Raw genomic sequence first — 24242 nt, forward strand, 5'->3', positions numbered from 1 at the left:
AACGTAACAATTGTGGTTAGTATAAAGCAAATGGCTGCTGGGAGGTGAAGTATTTGACAGTGCGTGGAAGTTGTCGAAATTATTGCATAGGCCGATTATATATTGGCTGAAATAAGTAAAATTAAGTAAATAAATGAATAAATAAATAAATAAATAAGTAGCATTTTCTCTTTCACACACACACACATACACGTGCACTGTCCCTCCCGACCATAATGAACTTCTTCTTCCTAGCTCATCTCCAAGGACATATGATGGGGAAAAAATAATCAAAAAAGTTGTCACAGCATGTGATGTGGTGAATTTTTAGAAGTGCCATCAGATCCGCTTATTTTTATCCTGCACTCCGGCGTGTGTTTTGTTTGAATGGACAGCAGCCTCTAAATTGCACCAGGTGCTTTCACCATGACCTCTGGACTTTTGGATGTCTGAGCTGCCGAACACAAGGAATATAAACAGCTCTTTAAGGGTTAGCTGCAGTTCATGATCTGACCACAGTTTTACATGTGGCAAGGGAGGGCGCTTTGGAGCTCCTGTCAGCAGAGATCACCAGGCCCATGACAGGAGTGAGTAGCCAGGGTCACCATGGTGCACTGTCTGAGCCTGTTGGTTGTATTCTGACAAAAATGTGATACATTTGAATTTCTGTGTTTTGTTTGAATGGACAGCAGCCTCTAAATGCCACCAGGCGCTCATTCACCATGACCTCTGGGCCTAGGTTGTACATTAGTGGAGGACGCTCCACCCACCTGTCCAAAACCTCTCTTTTTATTTGAGTATATTTCATTCTATGGATTATGGCACTAAGACATATAAAGTATACATGTCCGTTCCTCCAGTAACAAAGAAATGGTAACGTTTTGAAATTGATTTAAATTTAAATGTAGTATTACCATAATATTAACTATGAAGAAAGTTTTAACAAAAGATGTTTCTTTACAACATTCAAATCTGTGTATAGTGAAAAGGTAATCCTTCATTTGAGCCTAATCCACATTTGGTGTTTGGAGTCCTGGATGGGTAAGGAACAAAGTGCTTGGACTGAGCCATACACTATTCCACTCAGTCAACATGTTGCATCATAAGCATGAAAGAGTCTATGTGTAGCAAGTTATTTTGATTGTGAAAATGTTAGTGGTGTAAGATCTATCTCTAGATGCTCACTCTAGGCAAGCATTCCCTGTGCACACTTTTTTTTTTAAAAATCCCAGACGTAATCAAACTATAGAAAGGCCCAGAAATAAGTAAGTGAGTAAACTGCAGCATTATTGAGGAATACTGTTTATTTATCAGGTTTACATCACAGGTCCAGAAGCATTTTAAATGTCTTTGGCTTTCAAAGGTTTTTGACAACAATTGCATTTTGGCCTGTAGGGGGTTCATACAACCAACTAAGGAATTTGTCCAGTAAAGATACACACAGAAAACATATCATCCAATGTCATCCAATCAAATATTAGCATGGAGGGAAGCTGTGAGCATTAGATATTTTCTTGCTCATAAGAGCTTGTTACAACAGTGTTTTAGTAAGGGAGACGGCATTGGCTTACTTCTGCTCTGTTAATATTCTTGATTTACTCAGGGGTGTGTCTGGGTGCCAAATTGACTCACAGTACAAAAACAGTGTAATGGTAGTTAGGAATTTGTTAGTATACAAGATATGCTTAAAATGCATTGATGTTAAATGTCAAAGAAAATATCTACAAAGCAGAAAAAAATATCCACTGATAATTGTATTCCTCATGCTATTGCTTGCTTACAAGTCTTTGTTACTAAAAGAAATGGTGAAAGTATTACTGCTCACAGCTTAAGTTTATTGTAAATATAAATGCTATTTGCAAGAAAAACACAAAAGTACATGGCCTAAAAATCACACAATAAAAAACATGAAAATACATTTTTGGAATAAAAAATGGCAAAAAAATGTCCATTGTAAAAATAAGCTTTGCACATACTTTGTCATAAGCTATCAAATATATATGGCATCTCAAGGATAAGCTCAGAACTCCAGTCCACCACAGCTGATGAGAGCTGCTCTGCTGACCTCTTCATGTGTCACTCCTCAGACTTCCCCCCGACATCATCATAATCGATCCCTAGCAACAAAAACAGTCACTCATACCACTGACCAATCAAAACAAAAATGTATACTGATCAATACTGTTAATTTATTTACAGTAATATCGAAGGCATTTTAATTTATTTACAGTAATATCTAAGGCATTTAATAAGTATATTTTTCCAATAACATTAGATACAAATTGAGTGATAGACAATTAAGCAATAGATATGAAGCAGTTGAAATCTTAAAATGTAAAGTATTGTATTAAAGTAAACCCAACAACAACAACAACAACAAAAATAATACATTTAACTGGACAATGGACTCACCAGTGATGACACCATCATACTCTTGAGCTTGGTCTGCTGTCATCATCCCTGCAACACCTGATGGAAATTGAAGGTTGTCTTCATTGGTGATGTCATCATACTCCTGTTCTTTTTCATTGGCATGCTTTGTCTCCTCCACTGCTTAAATTAGTCAAACATCCAACAGCCATGCTGATTAAGAAAGACTAGGACAAAAGTATTACATTTTTCATGTGTGTATTTAATCTGTGAATATGGTATGGCATAATAAACTCATAAAATGCTAATACAGACGGTCATCTTCAGTCATTTTCATGGCATTGTCATCAGTGGTGATGTCATCATAATCCTCCAGCCCCTCCTCTCTCAAAGACTCTGTTAACAGAAATCCTCTCATTAAATGTAATGTCATGTAATGTAATGTAATGTAATGTAATGTAATGTAAATCATCCAACTCCACCAACTTTATGTCTTCTCTAGTTTCAGCTGCATGTTATACAAGGCATAGGCTAGCAGAATAACACTGCCAGCCCCACTGATCCAGCTAAATTGAAGCCACCCTACTCCATTTACTCCATTTTCTAACTCAATAACTGTCAAATATGGCATTATGAGATCACTGCTCTCTCTTTTTGAATTAATGAATAATTCCGAGTGATTACAAACAGTGAAAAGTCCAAGTGGAGATGTCCAGGGATACCCCCACTGTGTAATGCCTCTCATCCAATCAGAATTATTAAATAGTTTGACTGGAACTAATTGTTGCATAACTCTCATTTGAGCTCTACATAAGTTCTACATGGCATAATGGAATAAGAATGGCTACCACTGATCCAGGCTCTCATGACATGCCTACCTGATATGAGTCCCTCATCACTGTCTCCCACGTCATCATATCCTGTGTTCTCTATGTAGTCTGTGGAAGGATGGTTGGACAATCGTTTAGGCTCCAATAAAAAAGCTGCCCAAACATGCATTATCCCGATTTTTAAAAAAATGCTTACCTTTGCAAAAAAAAAAAAAACTACCTTGTGCAAAATGTTAACAACATGCAACGACATTTGTTAATAATTGTTATAAATATTTGTGCGTTTTGTGTGAATTTGCTCCCCTTTTACTGACGAGCAAACTTACTGCCTCGGTCTCTGTTTGATCTCACTCACCAGTCACCTCAGACGACTTCTCCACACTCATGACGTCATCCACATCATCGTACTCCTCTGTCTTCGTTTTTCCTGAACCAAGCAAAACATCTCTTACATATGTATGGCAATATAATAATATGAAATACAATATATGTAATACAAAACTTCATCAGGAGTCAGCAAGTAACTTTGGCCGCGGGCCACATTCTATTTAGTAAACGCGCTTCGGTGGATGGTCTACACGCACACGGCGAATGGATAAAAAGTTTCCTAACTCGGGAAAAAGCATATAGGTCCATTGATGGTCTACTTGAGTGAGAATAAATACTCTTAATAATGTTTTATCTTACTTTTCAATATTGTGAATAGCGTTATGAATGTGTAGCCTACACTAGCCTAATTTTGGCAATGATGGACTGCTCAACACGGAAAAGAACTTATTCTAATTATTACTTTGGATATAGTAGCGTATATATTACTTGTATTCTTAAATACTTGGTTGACCCACCTCCTGACATACAATGTTTATTATTTGCCTACAATAAATGTTGGTTATGGTTATGGGATTTGGCAGACGCTTTTGTCCAACGCGACATACAAATAGCCTACAAAATAATATAATACTTAAATTTAACAGGGAACAATTTAAAATGTAGGTCAGAATACATTAAGGAGAATATCAATAATAAACAACAATGTCAATTTAATCAATAGCCTAATGAAATCATATAATATTACCGTGCAGAGTTGAATGTGTTTTAATGGCGCTATAGGCAAGTTTAACGCATTGATATATTGTGGGTGCTAGGGGCTCGAGATGAGTTCAATAAGATATCAATACGCCTGGCAAGCTACAGCTTGATGAGTGTGATACCCTGGCATATGTTCACGTACAGTAGCCTAACTTAACAGTTCATTAATAAATACGGTTAGGGACCGTTCGTTATTTATAAACGGGATCACCGGAGGGATTTTGACTGCTTCGATCAAAAGTTGCATGACCCTCCCCTACCTGCAAAATAATTGTCAACGACCCTCCAGCCGCATTTTCGAAAATGACATGACCCTCCCCGCCCAATTGTCGACGAGTTCCACCCACGCTCTACACGCTATGGTAACACATCAACATATGCTACCGTCCTAAAATCAACCTCTGCTTTCTGATCTTACACATCACACTTCACCAAGATGATGGCCATTTCAGTAGATTTACTCCCTAACATTGTTGTGGAAACACAATAAGCATGGAAACTAAATGCACACTCCCTGCAACTGCATTAGCCTACTTGAAAAGTTACTCTAGTAATAAGTATTCACATGAAATAAAACAATAAAGCATTGAGACCATTCAACAAAGCACACTGGGTAATAACTAATTCAACACATGAACTTGTTGCTATGGACTCGTCTCTAGGCTTCCTCAGTCATTGTAAAGCTGCCGAAGCTGAACATTATCCAAAACTCAATTAATCAGACGAGCGTCAATTTGGGAGCTTGCTACACTCATTCCTTCTCAAATGACTTGAAAAGGCCGTTTGCACAATTTCACAAATAATCACAGGGACCAAAAAATACCTAACATGCCAACTTTTTCCGGGTTTATCATTTTAACGTTTCCCTGCTGTCTTGCCGTTTTAATATTTTCCCGTAGAATATCCCATATTACTTTAATACTCATAACATTAGTCCCCCATTCTGGCCTGTCTGTGTGTTGTCCTGTTGTTACCCCTTGCCCTTCCAGTGAAACAGATGTATTCAAATCATCGTTTTGCTTGCTTGAATGCGAACTCAGAGTGATGTTAACCTAGGCCTATTTAAGTTAACGATGAGGTTGTCGTAAGAACACGATTCATTAGCGCTTGCAGTGTTCGGCCGTAGGCTATGCCTACGTGCGCACCTGCCAGGCTACTCAGCTAGACAAAGAATTCCCCCTGTATATTCACTCCAAGTTGGCCTACCATAACTTACCAACTACACTGTAGACCATAAACTGGCTATTTATATGACCAAATGTATTTGTTCAACTTTATTAAGCAGAATTACGCACTGCTACTTGGAACGTAGGCCTAACACATTTTTGTTGGCAGGAGAGAGGATGACAGCGATTAACAAATTGCACTTGTTGCTGGTTACCAATAAATACTATATATTTTTTGCAAACAACAAAAACAGAAAGGATGGAGACGGCAAAGCTAGAGATGGGCAGGAACAAGGTCAATTGGTAGAAATGCTTGTCAAAACGTTAGGAGCTGGATGTGTGGATGAATGAAGCACAAGTGTGCTTTGTGTTAAGCATGCACACTGTTTAAAGTTAGGCTACACGGTAAACTACAAGTAAACCAAAGTTAAATTTAGCTTTTTTAGGGCTGGATAAAGTTGACCAAATGGATATAGGCTGTTAGGCGTGAATAAAGTAGGCTACTTTGTTGCTCCAACCCTTCCAACGTTAATGGGGACGAATGTTGACATATTCCGCATTTTGCGTGAGAAACCCGGGAAATCTCCCTTATTTTCATTGTTCAATGTTGACAGAGCTATGAAACGAAAGAGAACGTTATATGGCGACAGAAATAAACAATCAAACAAGCCACTTTGATTTTTTGCTGTTTTCATTAATACAAAACATGGGTGACCCTCCCTCCTAGACAAAAAAAAGTTAGGTGACCCTCCCCTCAACAAAGAATAAAAAGACATGACCCTCCCCTATTTTCCTCCGGTGACCCCGTTTATAAATAACGAACGGTCCCTTATCTGAATAACTGTCCATAAGCTAGCCTACTACATAATTCTATAAAATTAGCTTGGATTTAGCTGAGAGAGAATGCCTTTGTCAAAAAGTTCAAAGAGGACAGTTGACAGCGAAAATAGAGCCTATACAGAGGAAAGGAAAGAAAATGTTTCGTTCATCTTACCAGGTTTCATAAATACAAAGACCGTGAGTCTGATCTGCAACGAAGTTGTCGCTATTTGCAAGGAATATAATATCAGACGGCACCGTCCACGAGAAGCGGCACCTTCGAGGTGGTCTATCCGCTCAAGATAGACGCACGGAAGCGCAAAAGTGAAGCGCTGGCAGACTGCACAGAGCAACAGAATCCTAAGGTGTTCTGTCTCTTATCTGGTTAAGCACCCGCTGTATGAATCGGATATTTGTAAATAAAAATGAAATAAAATAAAACATATTTGAAAAATCGGACAGAATAATCCGACGGGCGAAATTATTGGCCATTGCTTGAGGGCTGCTGGCTGCTCCTGTTGCCAACCCCTTTAGACTACTTATGGGTAATACATCAAAATACAACATAGTAGTAGTAGAAGTAATAGCCCTATTACTAGCACTGATCAGAACTACAGTATATTTTTAAAGCCCATCAGAGCACAAACCTGTCAACATATCATCGAGGTTGGTCTCGTTGTCATCAGCAGTGACATCATCATAGTACTCCGTTGGCTCTCTCAGAGAAGCAACTATACAGAAGTAAAAAGAAATCAGTATCCGACATCGACAGGAGCCTGTCAAAAAGAGAGCAGCCCCCCCTCTCTCCCCCTACCTGAGATGGGTCGACTTTCATCCTCCTGCACGTCTTCGTACCAGGAATTTTGAGCATCAGATAGGACGCGTGCTGTCAGATAGGAAAAGCTTTGTTATATTCATTGACCTAAACGAACATAGCCATACAGTGTACTGGTTTACACATTTGTAGGGACATTATAAAACACAGACCAACAACACATTAAGTCGTGCAGTCGATTACATTTCCTCATGTTGCCTACTTGCAAACACCACGACTGCACACTGTGGTTTGGCAGTTATGATTCTCCTCCCCTTTCCCATACGCTCCTTTACTGTGTTTTGATGCAGCTGTTTAGCCGGTGTGGTTTACTGCTTCTGATCTTACGACACGAAGCGTTAATGAGTTTCACTCCAACTCTCACTAATGATTCTTATCAGTAGGGCAGCAGCACCTGCTCAAAACTCAAAACATTTTTTTTCACAGACCCGAGAACTAATTCAGGCATTCTGCCAATAGTGTGTTTGTTCCCTCAGTGTGTGATATGTTTTTTTTTTTTTTTATATAGTAAGCTACATACTTGTCTGCATACTTAGCCTCGGTGGAATGAGCATCATAGCTTGTGTGTCTGACTCAGTCTGAGGTGCACGTACACCCAGGCTGATGACCTCTCACCTCTATGACGACCTCTGGAGGAACCGGCTGTGGTCAGTCTGAGGTCCAGCTCCTCATAGACAGGTTCACTCAGTTCCACATGTCGCCTTTTGGACAGAGCTGCAGGATAAGAAGAGTAAAGTACCAACCCTCCTGATAATATTTAATATACAGTCATGAATTAAAGCATTGATTAAAATTAATGTTGTACATTTGATGGCATTAAGGCTTAACAAATGCATGCATTATTAAACCGATACAGAATTTGAAATTGATTTCTAGACACATATACGGCACAATAAAGCAGAAATCAATTGGAAAAACCCTTATTGGTGAAACAATGAAGTTGTTGCAGCACCTCTCCTGAGTGCCCTGTTCTGCCCCACCAGCACCGCCAGTGAGCCCAGCAGCAGCAGCAGCAGGAGCCCCAGAGTGGCTGCAGCCGCTGGAGAGACAGGAAGCCCTGCAGGCTCACATGGAGGCCCTGTGGTTCTCCCAGAGGTGACTGGAGGACGGGTGGTGGGAGGTGGAGGCCCTGGAGAGAGCAAAATGAACTCATCTGCATTAAAATGCATAAGGTATTTATATCATAAAGTATGTTATCTCTTATATCATCTGTTTTTAATGTCTTTTAGGAGTCAGTTACAATGTCAAAGTATAATCACTGAAAACAGTTTTCACAGAGGTCATCTGTTGCTCCCTCACTTGTTTTGGTTTTGATGTCTTCAGTGTTTTCCCCTGCACCTCATGTACAGTACCTTTAGTCTTTGCTGAGGTAGCTACATCATCTGAGTGCTCCCTCACCTGTGCAGGTGACCCAGGCGTCCTCCTTATGGATGCAGTCACTCTGATTCAGAGGGGCGCGGCAGCACTCCCACAGGTGGTGCTCATGGCCGGTGCAGTCCACCTCGTCCAGCCAGATAGGGCCGCCTCCCCTTCCAAATGGGCCCTGCTCCCCCCCTTCATCCACGGGCTCCCCACAGTCCACCTGCCTGCAGACCACCTGGGCTTCCCTCTTGTCCCAGGAGTCGTCACACACCGTCCCCCACTCTCCCTGCAGGAGCACCTCCACCCTACCTGAGCAGCGAGTGGGACCCCCCACCAGCCTCAGCTCTGGAGACACTGGAAGAGGAGGGAGATTATGAACACACAAACATGCACAAACACACACACTTAAACATGCACGTACACACACATGTGCGCACACACACACACACACACACACTCGTACACACACACAGCATTGATCTCACCTGGACATTCCTTAACTGACTCTTTGTGTATGATACGAACATTTGTTTCAGTTCCTGCGTCTGAAGTAAAAAATAAAATAAAAGTAGTGCCCACATACTACACAACTGCTTACCATTTGAATAATAATAATATAATAATAATATCATTACATTATAACTTTAGGGGGTACCAATACTGACCTTTACACTCTAGATCAGCAACCGTTCTGCAGGCTGTTTCCCATTGAAAAGGTCTGCACTGCTCAAGGTGTGTATCGTGCTTCCTACACTGTGGAGGGCTCAGTTGCTTGGCTTTAGTTGGGGTGGCATCAATGGTCATCGTTAGTCCTCCACAGCCTAACTGACGGCAAATCACAGAGCCTGTGTTTGTGTCCATGCCATTGACACATATGTTTCCCCAGGTGCCATTGTAAAAGACCTCTATTACACCTTTGCATGGCCCACGACTGTCTGTGGTTTGGTTCAGCTGAATAAACCCTGTGGACAACAGATATCTCATATGAAAGTAATTCTGTCTATGACAGTACCACAATTCTTACACCACACTGAAAGAGTCAAATGAGAATAGGTGAGGCGCAAGTGTGTGGTGGGCACCCTGGGATGGGAGAAGTGCAGCCTCTTGGATGTGTGAGGGGTGCTAGTGTGTGTGCAGCACATGGGCATGCTACCCGAAAGGTACACTGTGAACATGTGTAGCGCAGTGAGCAGCCTGAAGGTGTTTGTACCTGAGCACATGACCCGCACATCCTCTTTGTGTGAGCAGTCGTGCCGCCCCCACTCTGCTGGGGGACACTCCCACAGGCTCGTCTCGTCTCCTGTGCAGTTCACCTCGCTCAGCCAGATGGGCAGATCTCCTGGGGGAACGGATGCAGGGACCTCAGCACTGAGGGCTGTGCCACACTGCAGCTGTCTGCACACTACCTGGGCATCCTGCATGTCCCAGGAGTCATCACACACAGTCCCCCATGAGCCGTTGTGGAGAACCTCCAGCCTGCCAGCACAGTCTCCTCCAGATCCGGTCAACCTGACTGGCTGAGGGCCTGATATGGGGAAAAGAGATGCATGAAAACACTAGAAAAAGAGTTTTATCTATAGACGTGCTGTAGGAACTCTGGTAGACTTTGCAATGTGATCACCTGAACAGACGATGGTCACCTGCTGGCTAGAAGTACAGTTTAGTATCTGTGGAGAGCTGCAGCTTCCCAGATGAGTCTCACGTCCAGAACAATGGATCCCTGAGACACACCCATCACCATCTGTGTCAGTAGAACCAATGAACCTAACAGCAGAACCGCAGGCCAGCTGTCTGCACACCACGGAGGCTACAGACTGACTCCAGGAGTCCAGCAGAACTCTCCTCCACCTCTGACTGACGTAAACCTCCACCGCTCCCTCACACCGCCTCTCTCCAGACAAGCGCACCGTCCCATCGAACTGGGAGAGGGAGGAACCTGCAAAACTTCTTCAGTTTAATATACAGTTTATATGCATACTCAGCCATAATACATGGATACTTAAAAGCAATCAGTAATCAAATGCAAATACATTTATCCAAACTTTTTTGTCAGCCAATAAACCATTAATCATACATATGCAATTAAATAATAAATAAACAAATTGTCTTTTCATGAGCTCACCTGTGCAGATCACTGCAGCATCTTGTCTATGGGAGCATGCAGCTCGACGCCATGAGGAGATTCCACATCTTAAGAGGCCAGTTTCATTCCCCTCACACACAAACACATCAGGCCAGATGCTTCCACTCCCCTCACCAAACCACTCTGCCCCGACAACAGCCACAGCACTCCCACACTTCAACTGGTGGCAGAGCACGCTGGAGGCCCTCATATCCCAGGATGCATCACACACTGTGCCCCACTCTCTGAGGTACTTGAGCTCCACTCGTCCTGAGCAGGAGTCACTGCCATTGGCCAGTCTGGCATCAGTGTATCCTGGAAAGGGCACAGTGACAAACCCTATCATTTTATTTTTGTGAACAGAAAAGCCATGTTGTCCTCACCACATAAGAAACTGTTGCAAGAGTTAAAATATTTGTAGGTAAATACATACATAATTCTAAAATAAGGGTAATAAGAATGAAACTAATGTCCAAGGACATGATCTCTTACCAGAACAAACTAACCCTACATCCTTATCATGTGAGCATTTGTTGTTCATAGGAGATGTTGGGCAGAGTTGAATCTGAGTCTCGTTGCCTCCACACTGGATCTCCTCTGACCACACCTGGCCCTCTCCCTCTCCAAATGCAGCTGCTCCCAGCACCTCTACAGGAGCCCCACAGTCCAGCTGTCGACACACAACCTCTGCATCCTGCCGGTCAAATGTGGCGTTGCACACTGTTCCCCAGGTGATCCCATGTTCCACCTCCACTCTTCCAGAACACTGGTGGGAACCGTTCACTAGCCTGGGAACTCTGTGCTCTGTGTGGAAATAATTAGAACTTTGCATTAAGCAATCAAAACCTCAGGTGTGAAGCCTAATGTTGATCATTTATATAATGGAATGGGTAGCTAGACAATTATATTGCAGCCATGTGTTTAACTTACCTGAGCAGATGACTCCAACACTGTCTTTAGGCAGGCACGTATGTTCACCCAATCCCTTACGAGAACAGGACTTCAGTCTGGTCTCCCATCCCACACAGCCAACCTCAGCCATCAAGACTCTCCCTGCTCCCTCTCCAAAGTGGGCATCCGATGAGAAATCTACAGCTTCACCACAGTCCAGCTCCTTGCAAACCACTGCGGTATCAACCGTGTCCCAAGAAACACCACACACGGTGCCCCACTCTCCTGCATGATAAACCTCCACTCTCCCAGAGCAACGACTGCCACCATCTACCAACTTAACAGGATCTGTGGGATTGAGAAAAAAATGACACACCCCATGGTTTACTGGCTTCTTAAAATATCCATTGTATTAATGAGTACATAATACAGAGTAACATATCTTAGTCTACCTCTACAAACTAATCCAACATCGTGCTTGTGAGAGCAGTTGTGTGAGGGTGTAGGAGATGTTGGGCAGAGTTGAATCTGAGTCTCGGTTCCTCCACACTGGATCTCCTCTGACCACACCTGGCCCTCTCCCTCTCCAAATGCAGCTGCTCCCAGCACCTCTACAGGAGCCCCACAGCCCAGCTGTCGACACACAACCTCTGCATCCTGCTGGTCAAATGTGGTACTGCATACAGTGTGTCTGGTCTCCTTATGAAGCAGCTCCACTCTCCCAGAGCAGTGAGAACGGCCCACCAGTTGGACTCCTGCAATTCGGCATTTATTGATGAGTACATTCATAATAATAATGTCTAGCTTTGAATAGCATGCCTATTTAAATGATATATATATTATATACAGCTCTGGAAAAAATTTGAATATGACTGTCATCTCATTCGAATGTCACTCAGCAACCGTAGGATGACATCAGGAAAATGTGCAGTGGTCTATTCATTTTTCCCAGAGCTGTATTTAAATAACCATATTACTTCACACATTGGCATATTTTAAAAAATGTATCAATTGTCATATTATGATAATGGACAAGTGTAATAAGGCCTGTGATGGACTAAATTATTGTTTTCAGTTAGCCCACCTGAGCAGATGACTCCTGCATCCTGATGATGACCACAGTTTTCTGCACCCCATCTTTGTGCGTTGCAGTCCTTCACTGTTGACTCAGACCCCACACACTCCACTTCACTCATCCAAATGTCTCCTGAGCCCTGTTCAAACTGAGCACCTTTGAGAGCTTCTACAGCCTCTCCACAGCCCAGCTCTCTACACACCACTGCAGCATCACGCAGGTCCCATCCGTTATCACACACAGTGCCCCACTGTCCTCTGTGTAGAACTTCAACTCTTCCAGAACAGCGACTGCTGCCATTCACCAACCTCACAGAAACTAGAGGGGTCATAGAGATGATAATCTATTGAATGTGCTTAAATATGTCAGTCTGCTATCATGAATCTAATAACAATATATTTTATTTGTACCTCCACAGATCAGTCCAATATCGTTCTCATGTGAGCAGTTGTTGTTCATAGGGGATGTGGGGCAGAGTTGAATCTGAGTCTCGTCGCCTCCACACTGGATCTCCTCTGACCACACCTGGCCCTCTCCCTCTCCAAATGCAGCTGCTCCCAGCACCTCTACAGGAGCCCCACAGTCCAGCTGTCGACACACAACCTCTGCATCCTGCTGGTCAAATGTGGTACTGCATACAGTGTGTCTGCTCTCCTTATGAAGCAGCTCCACTCTCCCAGAGCAGTGAGAATGGCCCACCAGTTGGACTCCTGCAATTGCCCGTTATTTATTTATCTATTCATTTGGCTCACGCTTTTATCCAAAGCAACTTACACATGTCAATTGTTACAGGGGCTAGTCTCCTCAGAGCAACCCGGAATAAAGTGCCTTACTCAAGGGCACAACAGTGGCAGCCAGTAGTTGAATCCAACACTTTTCTGGCTATGGCTCTTTAGCCATTACGCTACCACCATCCCATTTATTGGTATGAGCACATATATGATACAAATATGACGCTGAAAACAGCATGCATATCTAAATATGTATGTGTTCATGTGTATAATGTTTATTTACTGTAAATGACTCTACTACTTCACACGCTGGCATATTTTTAAAAACGTAGTCATATTTTGATAATGGACACGTGCAATAAGCCCTGTGACTAATTAAATTAGTACTTTTTTTCAGTTAGCCCACCTGAACAGATGACTCCTGCATCCTGATGATGACCACAGTTTTTTGCACCCCATCTTTGTGACTTGCAATCCTTCATTGTTGACTCAGACCCCACACACTCCACATCACTCATCCAAATGTCTCCTGAGCCGTGTCCAAACTGAGCACCTTTGAGAGCTTCTACAGCCTTTCCACAGCCCAGCTCTCTACACACCACTGCAGCATCATGCAGGTCCCATCCGTTATCACACACTGTGCCCCACTGTCCTCTGTGTAGAACTTCAACTCTTCCAGAACAGCGACTGCTACCATTCACCAACCTCACAGGAACTAGAGTGGGAATAAAGAGATGATGATGAGTGCTAAAACATGGCAGATTTGTTACCATGAAGCCAATAATATGATATTTTATTTGTACCTCCGCAGACCAGCCCAATATTGTTCTCATGTGTGCAGTTGTTGTTCATAAGGGATGTGGGACAGAGTTGAATCTGAGTCTCGTTGCCTCCACACTGGATCTCCTCTGACCACACCTGGCCCTCTCCCTCTCCAAATGCAGCTGCTCCCAGCACCTCTACAGGAGCCCCACAGTCCAGTTCTCGACACATAACCTCAGCATCCTGCCAGTCAAAGGCAGCATCGCACACTGAGGCCCATTTTTTTTTGTGAAACACCTCTACCCTCCCGGAGCAGGGGTTGGATCCATTAGTTAGCCTGGGTACTCGAGCTGAAGTTCAAAGAAAGACAACAATGCAAACTTTATCACCATGTATGTGTCACACTGTGAAAAAGATCATGTAGCCTATTCATATTTGTTGTGTCTTAATACACTGATTTGATTTTTGTGATGTTACTTGCCTTGTGTGCTGTGTTATGATTTTGTTTTACTTTCACGAGTGAACATTGATAATCCCTTGACAGGTGTTCCAAATCAATCAAGAACTGACAACAACCAACTGAAGGACTCTGAACTGTCTACCCTATCAGAACGGGACTGCCTGATTGCATGAATGTGAACAGGTGTTTTGAGACTATTTGCAGGACAAACGAGCTCAGAGGGCAGCGAGCCAGGCCAAGCAACTGCGACAAAATGAGCAGCCGAGCCGGAGGTACACGCCGGATAGCCTAGACAGCAGAACAGCCGCTCCTCGATTTCAGGTATTTCAACGCGTACAAGATTACTCCAGGTGGAAGATTCGGATGTGAATAGCCCTATCCTTCCCCCGTTGCCTAAGGTGACGTAACGTGGCATTAGAATCCTGATATACTCCACACACTGCCCAAGTTTTTGTCCTGTTTCAGTGGAGTGATTATATCGAGGTGGAGAGCTGAGTACAACTGGCGGAGGACTGTTACAAGACTGTATTGTGCTGCTTTTGAACCACTTGCGGGCTGCTGTGCGGTGAACTGCTTGGCTGGGCTCATGCAAGTCAGAAAGGGGAAGATACTATTGGGGAAGGGTTTCAGCGGGGGCTGGCATAGAAGCAAAGCTGGGGACCCAGCCAACATTTGTATATGGGGCCCATGTGGGTACCATATGTGTTGCCAATATGGGTCCAATATGGGATTGTCCGCGGGTTCCATAGTGGCCCCATGTCATTTGCCCACATGGGCTCCATGCAGGATTACACTGGGTTTTATTTGGGTCCCAACTGGGCAACATACGCTGGACCCTTCTGGAACCCAGCCTTAAATTCTACCTGGGTCCTACATGGGTACCTCATGGGTTGAAATATGGGTTTTTTTGTGGGATTGTCCGCGGTTTCCAAAGTGGCCCCATGTCATTTGCCCACATGGGCTCCATGCAGGATTACACTGGGTTTTATTTGGGTCCCAACTGGGCAACATACGCTGGACCCTTCTGGAACCCAGCCTTAAATTCTACCTGGGTCCTACATGGGTACCTTATGGGTTGAAATATGCGTTTTTTTGTGGGATTGTCCGCGGTTTCCAAAGTGGCCCCATGTCATTTGCCCACATGGGCTCCATGCAGGATTATACTGGGCTTTATTTGGGTCCCAACTGGGCAACATACGCTGGACCCTTCTGGAACCCAGCCTTAAATTCTACCTGGGTCCTACATGGGTACCTCATGGGTTGAAATATGGGTGTTTTTGTGGGATTGTCCGCGGTTTCCAAAGTGGCCCCATGTCATTTGCCCACATGGGCTCCATGCAGGATTACACTGGGTTTTATTTGGGTCCCAACTGGGCAACATACGCTGGACCCTTCTGGAACCCAGCCTTAAATTCTACCTGGGTCCTACATGGGTACCTTATGGGTTGAAATATGGGTTTTTTTGTGGGATTGTCCGCGGTTTCCAAAATGGCCCCATGTCATTTGCCCACATGGGCTCCATGCAGGATTATACTGGGCTTTATTTGGGTCCCAACTGGGCAACATACGCTGGACCCTTCTGAAACCCAGCCTTAAATTCTACCTGGGTCCTACATGGGTACGTCATGGGTTGAAATATGGGTTTTTTTGTGGGATTGTCCGCGGTTTCCAAAGTGGCCCCATGTAATTTGCCCACATGGGCTCCATGCAGGATTACACTGGGTTTTATTTGGGTCCCAACTGGGCAACATATGCTGGACCCTTCTGGAACCCAGGCTTAAATTCTACCTGAGTTCTACATGGGTACCACATGGGTTGAAATATGGGTTTTTGGTGGGATTGTCCATAGGTTTCAAAGTGGCCCTATGTAATTTACCCACATGGGTTCCATGCAGGATTACACTGGGTTTTATTTGGGTCCCAACTGGGCAACATATGCTGGACCCTTCTGGAACCCAGCCTTAAATTCTACCTGGGTTCTACATGGGTACCACATGGGTTGAAATATGGGTTTTTGGTGGGATTGTCCACGGGTTTCAAAGTGGCCCCATGTAATTTACCCACATGGGTTCCATGCAGGATTACACTGGGTTTTATGTGGGTACCAAATGGGCAACAAACAATGGACCCATCTGGGGCCCCAGCCTTAAGTTCTACCTGGGTTCTACATGGGTACTACATGATTTAAATAATGGGGTATAAGAGGGATGAATCGCAGGTTCTATAGTGGCACCATGCCATTTGTCCACATGGGCTTCAGGCAGGATTACAATGGGTTTTATGTGGCTCCAAACTGGGCAATAAATGCCAGACCCATCCGTGCCCCACCTTAATATTCTGTCTAGGTTCTAAACATTGGCCAAATGGGCTGCATGCAAGATTATAGTTATTAAGTAGGGCAAAGCTAGGCAATGCATACAAGATCTTGGTCCCGTCTTCAATGTCATATGGCTCCAACATTTACAATAAAATATAATTAAAATCCCAATGTTTACAACATACACTATAAATACCAATCCAAAACGTCTGGTTTTGGATTGGTATTTATAGTGTATGTTGTAAACATTTGTAATTCACTAGAAAATAATATTAGTCACTTCCAGGGGGCTATGGCTCTAAGGTCCCACCAAACAGCAGAAAAAGCAGCCTAATTTTCTTTTTCTGCATTTAATAATAATCATGTAATAAATTACAACACAGAGAACATCTACATCAACACAGAGAACAACAACAACAACTGGTTACAAACAGCAATGCCTAAATTGAATTGAATTAAATCACTTCCACTCTGGCTGCCCTCAGCCCTCCCCTGTCCCTTGCCCCAGTAAACCATTTCCCTAATGACCGTTCAGCCTCCTCTGATTTGTAGTGCTGGTAAGGGGGTTCTTCTTGAGGGCCTCTGTAAAATAAAATTATATTTAAGATTAAATGCTTGGATATGAGTCTCTCATTATCAGACAGGAAATCAACATACTCAAATAGACATTTCACATAATTCCATGTTTAATTTTTTTGAGGATGCATTTCAAAAAGCAACAAGCCCATCAAATTGAATTAGATCAATTAAATTCAGATGCTTTCTACTGACTACTAATTGCAAAATGATTTAGTTCATGAGCCAGTTGGGCCAATGTAGTGTTGCCGCACTTCAAAGTCAATATTTTTACTGTTTGTAATCAGTACTTTTTGGTTGGACCACCTGGTATTTTGGGGGTTATATTAATGTACTGAAAATATGTTTAAATTACACAGGTTTTGTAGATTAAATTGAGGCATTACACATGTGGATTGAAATAGCTTCAAAGAAATTGAAAGAAATACTTGGACAAGACAATATACATGTCACATCATTGACCCAATTACAATATAATAATTATAATTTAATGTTAATCTGTTTTTTGTATTTTGTGCATCTCTTTTGATAATAGGTCTGCCATAAACATGTTTTAAGAACAATATGTTTAACTTCATACATTGTAACATTTAGGCCGAACCTGCCCCCCTCAAGAGGTGTATTACTGAGACAAATTAGCTTTCCATGGGCTATTGACAGTCAGAAAATTTAATCCAGGGTCTTTTTTTCTGCATGAAAAAGGTCAAATATGTCGTCCAAAAACATTTTTTTATTTAAAGTTTTGGGGTGGGGGCATACATTTTACAAACCAAAATCGTATTTTCCTTATTACAGGCATCAATGAGAGAACAACACTTAAAGGGATATTCCACCATTTAGGGAATTACACTGAGTAATAATCAAGGAACACCATGGGCGCAGCAGCACAATGATATCATGCAGCACCTGAAAATAGTTCCCGTAGGCTAACTTCTAGCAACAAGGTTGAGCTGCAGCAGACAAATTGGTTAGTGACTGAATTATTACGCCTGAATGAGAGTATAGTTCCATGTCAAATCAGCCTAGAAAATTGCCACGTTTAATTTTCAATTAGTCTTATTACACATTCTAACTTGAGAAGAGACACGTTTTAAATAGGAAAATTACCGGAAATCTTAGTCACTTTTAAACGTGATGCTAGCAGGCGAGATGCTAATGGTCTAATCCGATTCAATGATCTATGCTAGGCTGGAGCTAAAAGTGGTATCCACATACTCAGAGAACGGCTGAATGAACTTGAGAAAGGTAAAAATCAATTGTTTAACTCAAGGGGAGGTGGAAAATGAGTGTAATTCTCCAAATGGTGGAATATCCCTTTAACATAGTCTTTACTTACATGATTTTGGTTTTAATTTTCTAATAGGAATAAGTGTTTGTGACAACATGTCATGATAAATTTGATAATGTTTGATCGCTATTTTGGTATGAAGCATCTTTCACGTACTGAATGCACACTCTAGAACAGGGGTGGACAACCAGTCCAGCATGAAGAGCCAAAAAAAATTTCAACACAACTCAAAAGAGCCGCACAACAAAAAAGGATGCCCACACCACAACAGCGACTTAGGCCTACACTTTAAATCTTCTTCTTTTTCATTTAAAATGAAACACTTGCCAGATGCTACAAATTATCGTTTTCAGGAATGAGTAGTAAGCAACAAAGACATTTGACACACATCACAAATTCCCCATCACTGATTGACTTATTAGCATGAGAAATGCTCTGATGTAACAACTGATAAGATGCCAATGTAACCGTCAAATGTTCCGTCGAGTGTCTGCTTCTCTGACTGACGTCTATGTATCATACCTTTACCTTGTACTTGCAAAGGTCAGTGCCTTTGGGAAATGTTCAGGTTTGAAGCTTTAATGCATCAGTTAAGTCTGGCATACCAAGTACCAAACTAACGTGTTGAACAGTTTTTTACTCTTAGCATCAGGGTTTTCCTGATTGCAACAGTAGCATTACACCTGGCTAAAGAAACAAACGTTTCTGCTTCTTTATGGGCTAGACTTCTATCCATAACATGACAATAAAATTATTTTAATTTAAACATTGCAGCCTAACTATTGCCAGTACTATCAACTTATGAAAAGCATTTTCATTTACTAGAAATATAGGCTATTTCAAAAAATAAAAAACTATAAATCCAAGGAGAAATGAGAACATCAGTTGAGCAGCCGCGAGCCGCACGAGAGGAGGCAAAGAGCAGCATGCGGCTCGCGAGCCGCAGGTTGGCCACCCCTGCTCTAGAAAGTGAAAACTCTAGAAGTGAAAGTAGGCCTACTATATGCTCAGTGTCTGTGGCTGTCTGTACATGTCCGCAATCGATTAGCCTACGTTCCTCAAATGGAAAACACATCCATGTTCCCTCGCATCTCCTGGCCACTCTATGTAATCCTTCTGTGTTTGCAAAATTCTTGACAGTTCTTAAATGTATAAAAAATAAAAAACTGAAATATCCCATTTACATAAGTATTCACACCTTTTGTTATGACACTTGCCATTGAGCTCTGGTGCATCCTACTTCTATCAATGGTCCTTGAGATGCTTCTACAACTTGATTGGAGTCTACCTGTGCCTAAATTAATTCACTGGACATTATTAGGAGAGGCACACATCTCTTTATATAAGGTCTCACAGTTGATGGTGTATGTCAGAGTATAAACCAAGCCACGAGGTCGAGAGAATTGTCCATAGACCTGTGAGACAGGGTTGTATGAAGACACAGATCTGGGGAAGAGTACAAGAAAATTTCTGCGTCTTTACACAACCCTGTCTCGCAGGTCTACAGACAATTCTCTCGACCTCGTGGCTTGGTTTTCACTCTGACATACACCATCAACTGTGAGACCTTACAGTATATAAAGAGATGTGTGCCTCTCCTAATAATGTCCAGTGAATTAATTTAGGCATAGGTGGACTCGAATCAAGTTGTAGAAGCATCTCAAGGACCATTGATAGAAGTAGGATGCAAGGATAGTAGGATGGAAAGTGTCATAACAAAAGGGGTGAATACTTATGTAAATGGTATATTTCAGTCTTTCATTTTTTTATACATTTGCAAAACACTCCAAACACTAGCTTTTTGGTGGAGTGTTGGAGTATTGTGTGTAGATTGATAAGAAAAAATAAATAATTTAATCAATTTTAAGATGAGTCTGAAACATAACGAAATGTGGAAAAAGTTTAGCGCTGTGAATACTTTCCGTATGCACTGTATGTAGATCAGATACTGTATTGAGGGTGACTTATCACATTGAAATCTCAATCTGGCAACCAACGAGAGGCTTGTCTAGCGATTAAAAGGAACACTTGCCAATGTTTTGAATGTGAACATTCTCTGACAATCCTACATAGCTACTTAAATGAAATTGACACTTACTTACTTGGGAGGGACAGAAAAACACTTTCCAGTATGATCTGGAGATTAAACAGTAGCCTATAGGAAAGGGGAGAAGAAACAAAAGATGGAAGTTCAGCAGCACATTAATTTTATTTCAACAAATACTGCATGCTATATCATCAACTAGAAAATCATTATTTTTTTTCATTAAGAAGTACACTTTCATGAATAATTGTGTACTGGGCAATAGTGGGGAAAGTATTTAAGATTTTTGGTTTGAATAAAAATAGCAGTTTTAACTACAATACAAGTTCAAATACAACTACAATACAAGTTATTTTTTTTATGTCTGGGCCAAATTCAGACAAGAGGTGTTCACATGATTACATTTAGGTTAGGGTTTTCATTTTTTATCAAAGATCAGATTTAATTTAGTAGTTTGACATGGTAGGAATAGCATACAAAATGTTTGGACAGTTGATCCCGAATTTGGTCAAACAACAAAAATAAAAGCCATAATCAAAGACCAATGATAAAACAGTTTAAAATTATCGAAAGAGACAAGTGCAGTAAAATTAAAGTATGAGATAAAGTTTGATATGGTCAATATCTGGAATTTGGCAATAGGCTATAGTCGTGGATCATAATTATATAGGCCTATAAAATGATGGGATAACTAACCTAGCAAATATGTTTAATATTCATTATGAGTAGTTCATAAATTGAACTGGACCATTGCATGAAGAATGTAGCCTGTTAGGCTACAGCTTTATTCAAGAACACCATTGCAGCCTACAGAGCAAGTTTTTTTTTATGTGCATTTGATAAGGTCTGCTGTTTAGTCCAACATAATTTGTTGGTGTTCAGATGGATGCAGAACTGCAATGTAGGCTGATATAGTGAATGGTTGAATTGCATGTAAATTCAAAGTAAATTTTATCGCGAACCGTTCATCAGAGTGACGAGCAAGAGGCGCCATTGGAAAGCTTAAATCGTGTAGTTTCGTTTGCTTTTCGTTTAGTCTTGAATGTGCTGTGAGGGAATGTGCATAAGTGTGTACAAATATTTCCATGTACATGACTAATGCATCTTCTCTGCCTGCCTTGCCTAAAGGTTACTGCTAGACCCGCCAACTCTCTATCAAAACGTAAGGGGGCCAGATAAGACTACAACATTCGTTACCTCCATTTCTCTGGCTAGCCTTCCACTAGCCTACTTTCAGGCATGCACGGGCATGCATAGTTCAATTAAATCTGGCTCATGAAACGAAATGCAATTTAGAAGGCTCTTGAGTGAATTCTGCCAAACATACAATTTGTATTTAGAAGAAGAATGTTGCAGCAAGTAGCCTAGAAGCTCATCTATCTAATCTGATGAAAAGTGCTGCCTTCTAGCCTGACGAGCCAGACCCACATTAAATGTAATTTGCTGCCGCTAGGGTGCATCTAGATTTCTAGGCTAGCTGCCTTCCCTAACTCAGCTGTAAAACCTCACGTTAGAAATTATCATGCAAGATCCGAAATACTTATGCTACCATTTAAACTCAAACTTTTCAGGCTTTGAGGTTATTGTAGAATAACCAATAAATAAAAAAGAATGTGTTCAGTAGCACTAGCTGTGATGTCCATTGACTTACCTTAATAGCTCATGAAGTAGACCCAGTAAGGCTAGCATTAAATTGTGTAATTTAAATTATCAGAACACAGTCGAAAATGTTGTAGCCTACATAAGCTAATACTTTTTACACAACTTATCAATGAATCACAACTGTACTTACCTATGGAAGCTTTCGACGATGAACGTTAGGAGGAGTGAGCCCAGGTAGAACAAGTCAATCTCCCGCGCATATCACTATGATAACGTTGATAACGTCAACTGATACGTTGGGTGACGTCGACATTCAAAGCAGAGCCCACCCCGAAACATGATTGAATAAAATAACTATGATATTCCACAGGCGAACAGCCTACATTTGTCAATGAAAAGTAAATAAAAAATAAAGCTAATTACACTATAAACCTAGATTTTCTATACATGTAGGCATATGTGCTAGAACTCTGTGCATTCTGCATTCTGCATGTAGTATGGAATCAGTGGTCAACTTTACATTTTTAGATATGCTAGTTGTAGTAGTTTTAGGCTAATAATAATAATAATAGGCTATGTGTTTAAGTGGTCTTTGGGGACACAGCGGGTATGGAGAGGCAGTTGTGACATAGGTTGTTTTGGAAGGCCCTGTCTCCAGAGAAATAGGAAACTGTTAAACCCTACAGGATGAGGATGGTGTTTGTCATCAGCAATGAGGGCATTGATGGTGATATTGATGACAGCAGGTGGGCTCTGAAACTGGATTAGACGGGTTCAAGGAGCTCATGGTTGGACATGTAGTGCTGGAGTTGCCCAGGCAGCCACTGCTCTTTCCAGGTTTAGACTCAAGAAAGAGGAGGTTGGAGATTAGGTGGTAGTTGGGTCCGCTGAGAGTATGATAGCTGGGTATCAGGACAGAGACTTCCAGTTGATGATGTTGAACAGAGGGTAGGAAGACAGGCCTTTAACAGGGTGGGCTTGGTCCAGGTAAGAGGTCTTGATGTTGGCCGCGTGTTCCATGAACTGTGATGTGACCTCTTTGATTAGCATTTTTTAGACCAGTGTTTCTCAAGCTCTGGGTCGGGACTCAAATTTGTGTTGCGTGAAATTCTGAAATGGTTGCAAGAGTCAATAACCTGAACCTTAGGCCTGATTAGCTTTCAGCCTTTGTCTTAGGGTCACAAGTGGTAGGCTATGTTTAAATTTGGGTCACAGAGCAAAAAAGGTTGAGAACCACTGTTTTAGACCAGGGCAGTGCTATAATGAGCAGTTCAAATTGCTCCAGCGTTAGGTGCTGTTACTACAGTTGAATGTTTGATTCAATGATATAACCATTTTAAGTCTAACTCGTTGGTATTTATGGTCACACTGTATTGGTGCTCTGTAGACCAAGGTTGAAGAGGGAAATGGAGAGGTGCACAAGGCCTACCTGGTGTCAAATATTGTGTGGCTTGCTGTGAGACCCTTTGAAGCACCCCCAATCTCTGAACTGCACAATGTTTTAAGTCTAGATTAAACATATTTCTACAGAGCCTGCTTTCCCTTACATGTAATGGAAGGCCATTCCACAAGTAGGAAAGGCAATTGCTCTCTGAACAACAGATTTTTCATGAAATGAATTGAATGTTTATAGACCAGCATCAAAAGAGTGTGGCAGTACAGCACCCTCAGTTCACATATTAAGTCAGCCCTTGCTTGTAGAGTGTGCACTATGCAGGGTTAAAAAAGTATTAAAATTAGCACCCACAACTGGCCAAATGCAGGTAAAAATCTGCATTGGCCAGTAAAATCAGATAGCCAACCTCAATGTAAACTTTGCGCACTTCAGATTTTGTCTACATTACATAGTTAGCCTCCTTTGTGCAATTCTTTTAAAGACCCTGTCCCAATGACGCTAAACATTGCATATTGCTCATTGCCAGAA

The 24242-nt window shown here is 41.9% G+C and overlaps 1 protein-coding gene and 1 long non-coding RNA gene across 2 annotated transcripts; both read right to left on the reverse strand.

Annotated features, from left to right (window-relative positions):
- Positions 1-1265: 1265 nt before the first annotated feature.
- Positions 1266-14262, reverse strand: LOC143136470 (scavenger receptor cysteine-rich type 1 protein M130-like). The gene is made up of 22 exons (XM_076297195.1): positions 14073-14262; positions 13823-13984; positions 12949-13248; positions 12548-12856; positions 11935-12218; positions 11503-11854; positions 11065-11376; positions 10573-10887; positions 10072-10386; positions 9642-9975; positions 9116-9381; positions 8936-8995; positions 8487-8804; positions 8041-8217; positions 7704-7802; positions 7068-7139; positions 6901-6984; positions 3535-3606; positions 3228-3287; positions 2665-2745; positions 2392-2529; positions 1266-2096 (listed from the first exon to the last, which is right to left on the reverse strand). Exons 1-22 carry the CDS (start codon positions 14260-14262, stop codon positions 2056-2058), a joined length of 4341 nt encoding a protein of 1446 aa, XP_076153310.1. The 3' UTR covers positions 1266-2055.
- A 3037-nt stretch (positions 14263-17299) lies between these two features.
- On the reverse strand, positions 17300-22574 carry LOC143136264 (uncharacterized). Its single transcript, XR_012989286.1, has 3 exons — positions 22509-22574; positions 20775-20827; positions 17300-17390 (listed from the first exon to the last, which is right to left on the reverse strand). It is a non-coding gene; the product is annotated as an uncharacterized LOC143136264 (long non-coding RNA).
- Between the last annotated feature and the right edge of the window lie 1668 nt (positions 22575-24242).

This window comes from Alosa pseudoharengus, unplaced genomic scaffold (assembly GCF_046254945.1).
Source record: "Alosa pseudoharengus isolate Yale_2024_CS ecotype anadromous, Long Island Sound unplaced genomic scaffold, YU_APseudo_1.1 YU_APseudo_1.1_scf_20, whole genome shotgun sequence".
NCBI classification, from domain to species: Eukaryota; Metazoa; Chordata; class Actinopteri; order Clupeiformes; family Clupeidae; genus Alosa; species Alosa pseudoharengus.